The sequence below is a fragment of the Tarenaya hassleriana genome, unplaced genomic scaffold, assembly GCF_000463585.1.
Source record: "Tarenaya hassleriana unplaced genomic scaffold, ASM46358v1 Cleome28, whole genome shotgun sequence".
NCBI lineage: Eukaryota > Viridiplantae > Streptophyta > Magnoliopsida > Brassicales > Cleomaceae > Tarenaya > Tarenaya hassleriana.
In genome coordinates, this window is record NW_010966021.1 from 324,940 (window position 1) to 328,477 (window position 3,538).

At 41.6% G+C, this 3,538-nt stretch overlaps 2 protein-coding genes across 2 annotated transcripts in view; both read right to left on the reverse strand.

Moving 5' to 3' along the window:
- LOC104817705 (fasciclin-like arabinogalactan protein 1) overlaps positions 1-530 on the reverse strand; it is a 2,166-nt gene extending 1,636 nt beyond the window's left edge. The window contains exon 1 of the mRNA XM_010546974.2: positions 2-530. Coding sequence (XP_010545276.1) covers positions 2-347 — 346 coding nt within the window. The 5' untranslated portion in view covers positions 348-530. The remainder of the gene's footprint in view (position 1) is intronic.
- Positions 531-1,895: 1,365 nt separating this feature from the next.
- LOC104818109 (formin-like protein 5) lies at positions 1,896-2,297 on the reverse strand. Its single transcript, XM_010547567.1, has one exon. The coding sequence runs from the start codon at positions 2,295-2,297 to the stop codon at positions 1,896-1,898; it is 402 nt and encodes a 133-aa protein (XP_010545869.1).
- Positions 2,298-3,538: the final 1,241 nt, after the last annotated feature.

The window sequence follows — 3,538 nt, forward strand, 5'->3', positions numbered from 1 at the left end:
AAGAGCGTGGCGGCGAGGGCGGAGCCGTCGCGGATCTGGTGGAGCTTTTTGGCGCCAAAATAGTCGAGGAGGACGTGGAGGGACAGGATGTTTTTGATGGTGGAGATGGTGTAGCCCTTGGAGATGATGTCGGACATGGCGGAGTTTTCGACGGCGCATATGGTGATGGTGGTTCTCCGGTTGATCTCGTCGGCGAGGTGGGTCTGGGTCAGGTAATGGCTGAAGGTGGAGAACGATGGGTGCTTCGCCAGGAGGCGCGTGACATTGTGCGCGTGAGCATCGCCGGCAAAGAGTAGAGAGATAGCGATGAAGAATGAGACGAGAACTCCTCTCAAGTTCTTCGCCATTGCAGCCGTTGTTGAAGCTCAGAGAGATAGAGAGATAAATATCTTGTGTTTCACAGAGCGAAGGAGGGAGCAAACGAGCTCTGGTAACTTAAAAACTGCGGGAAACGAAGAAGAGGTTAACGGAAACGGGCCTGAAATTTGGAATAATTACGGTAGAGCCATCGCAGATTCTTAACTAATTCTGTGGAAGTGTAACCATGGGACACGCTGGCATCGCCCTACCACTGACCCTATTAATTCCATAAATGCATGCTTTTATAAAATATACTAATTTAGTATAATGTTTTTTATATACAATAAAAATTCAACATGCATTACATATTTGATTTATGCAACTTATCAATATTTTATCTTTACCAAAAAAAAACTTATCAATATTTTTTTTTATTTATACGTTGTGGAAGAGTAAAGATGGAGGAAAAGGACGGGGAAGTCCAACATGTCACGTGCGAGTGGTATATCTTCTTCTTCAACTAAGGCATCAAATAAAACAATATTTGCCACTCAATTAAATTTAAACCCCCTTCTCAAGCATGGAATCTTTCTCTGCTTACGTTTTTCATATATATATATATATATATATATATATATATATGTATATATAAATGTATATGGAACTCGTACTATGAAATAATCTTATCCGATATATTTCGCCTAATACTATATTTGTTTTAATGAAATCAGCTATTAGCACTAATGGAACACTTTAGAACATCGGGCGGCACCAACTAATCCTTAATGTTTATAAGATAGACTTTTAGTTGAGATTCTTGAAAATCACACCCTTGTTATTAAACCGTTCCAAACCGAACGAAACCGAATTTAGTTTTGAACCGATTCAAATCGAAACCGAACCAGATCGTTCGGTTATAAATTGGTATATTTTTTATAAAACCTAAGAAACTATTTATGAACCGAAAACCCAAAATACCGTCATGTAAACTCGGGAATTTTCTATTCATACATACGCACATGAGAAAGTCACTTGAAGATCAAAGGAAAGAACGAGATTTTATGATCTTCTTCAGGGGACGATGACAACCGTTGATTAGAGGTGGACTGCCACGTGGCCATATCTACAGTGTCGGCGCTGAGCAAAGCGCGACCGGTCCGTTAAGGTTCGGTAAAAAATAGAAAAAACGGGCAGGGGTAATTTCGCAGATTGTAATAATATTTAGGGGTATGATCGGAATTAAACTAGATGGGCCTGAGAGAGTGTGGGTTGCGTGGCCCCATAGCCAACAACATGGCAACCAGAATCGCCAGCCTGGGGCTTCTAAAAATGTAGTGCCACGTGTACGGCCGAGATCCGTCCTTTTTGTGTCGGGGTTTCCACCGACAACCAGTCCATATGACCCTAGGCAATAAATTCTCTCTCTCTCACACACTCACACAAAAACACCACACGTGCGAAATATACGGAGATAGAAAGAAATGGGCCGAACAGGCCAATAAAGCCCAATACAAAAATTCAAAGCCCACAAAGAGAGTGCTTTTATTCACCGTGTAAATTGAGGAATTAACCTAACAATTCCGCAAGTCAAAAGTCTACAACACTGAAGCAAGATATGAAAGCACAAGCATCGTAACACAAACCGCCACGGTGGGAGAACATCCGGCGGTTCCGCCGCCGGTTCCAAGAGGCTCCTTGGCTCCCGGAGGAGGAAACACGTAGGGGTACGGCGGCGGCGGCGGTGGGTGGCAACACTCTGCCGGAAAAGGAGGGCAGTGAGGGCGTGGTGGCGGAGGCGGCGGAAAATACAAAGGGTAACCGGACGGTGACGGAGGTGGAGGTGGATAACCGTACAAAGGGTATGGTGGTTGCGGCGGTTGGTTACAAGGGTAAGGACAAGCACCGTCGTTGTCCAACGCGAGATTCCGACCGACGAGGTTGAGAAGTGGTAACAAAAGGGCAAGAAGAATGGTAACGGTGAAGTATGGAGGAGACATGGTGTCTTGGGGAGAGATCAATGGACAGGGAAGACGATTGAGTTTCTGTAGTCACAGATCATTTTTGTTTTGTCCTATTTTCCGGATGAGTTGCCGCATGGCAGAACACATGTCAGTCCTGGAATTTACAGAGCCTCAGATGATGAAACGGCGCCGTACTAACCCTTATACGACATCGTTTTGGCCAATTAGCGTGGATCTTTTATTTTCAAATTTGTGTTCACTAATGCCAAAAATGTCCCGAAATTTTGGAATCCAAATCCGGGCTAATCCAAAAGAATTCCACAAATCCCCTCAAGTGAAATCCGACGGTAAATATTTCTCGCCATCTCTCCGCAATCACAGTTAAAATAACCATATCATTTTTTTAATTATATATAAAGATTCAGATTCCTTGTCGCTTGTGAATCAGTAAAAATATTATTTAGAATAAAAAAAAGAGAGAGCAGATGGAAAAGTGTTGAGTAGCTTTGTTCATACCTAACGGCTAGTTTATTATTTTTCTATCGTTTCCTTGTGAATCCGCTCCTCAACCTGCCCCCTTCAATCACTCACGTGGTCATGACTCATGACTCATAAGTGTTTTTTTATTCTATAAATAATATTTATTTATGTGAGAATATATATATATATATATATATATATATTATTTATTTTGTCATAATTTCATAATTAAAAATAAAAGATTTTCAATTGTAGCTTTAAGTAGATTTGTCTATAAATGAAAAGTTTATTTTTTTAGTTGACATGAACAAAGACAAAATCATGGACTTCAGTGCCCTTTTTTATTATATATATATATATATATGATTAAATCCCACACGGCGGCGATCCAAAAAATGCAATAAACAAAAATTCTGTAATTGAATCGCATAAACCACTTCAACGGATACAATGGTCGGTGGGTCCATTAATAAAAAAAAGTCTATAATGAAAATGGAATCATTTCGTCCACATGGAGGTGGTAACCGATAGATGCCATTAAAACGGTCAGTTTTGATATTTGCGTCCATAACCAGGCCCCACGCCGTGACTCGACCCCCGACCCGGTCCAAACTCGGACATAACTCAACCATCAACATCCTCCATTACGACGTCGCTTTATCTTGACTCCTATTCGACGTCGTTTTAGTCCTTATAACCGTTCCCACGCCTCTTCAAAAGAGCCCGTTTTCCCACCACTTGCAACAGAATCTCTCTCTCTCTCTCTCTCTCTCTCTCTCTCTCTCTCTCTCTCTCCT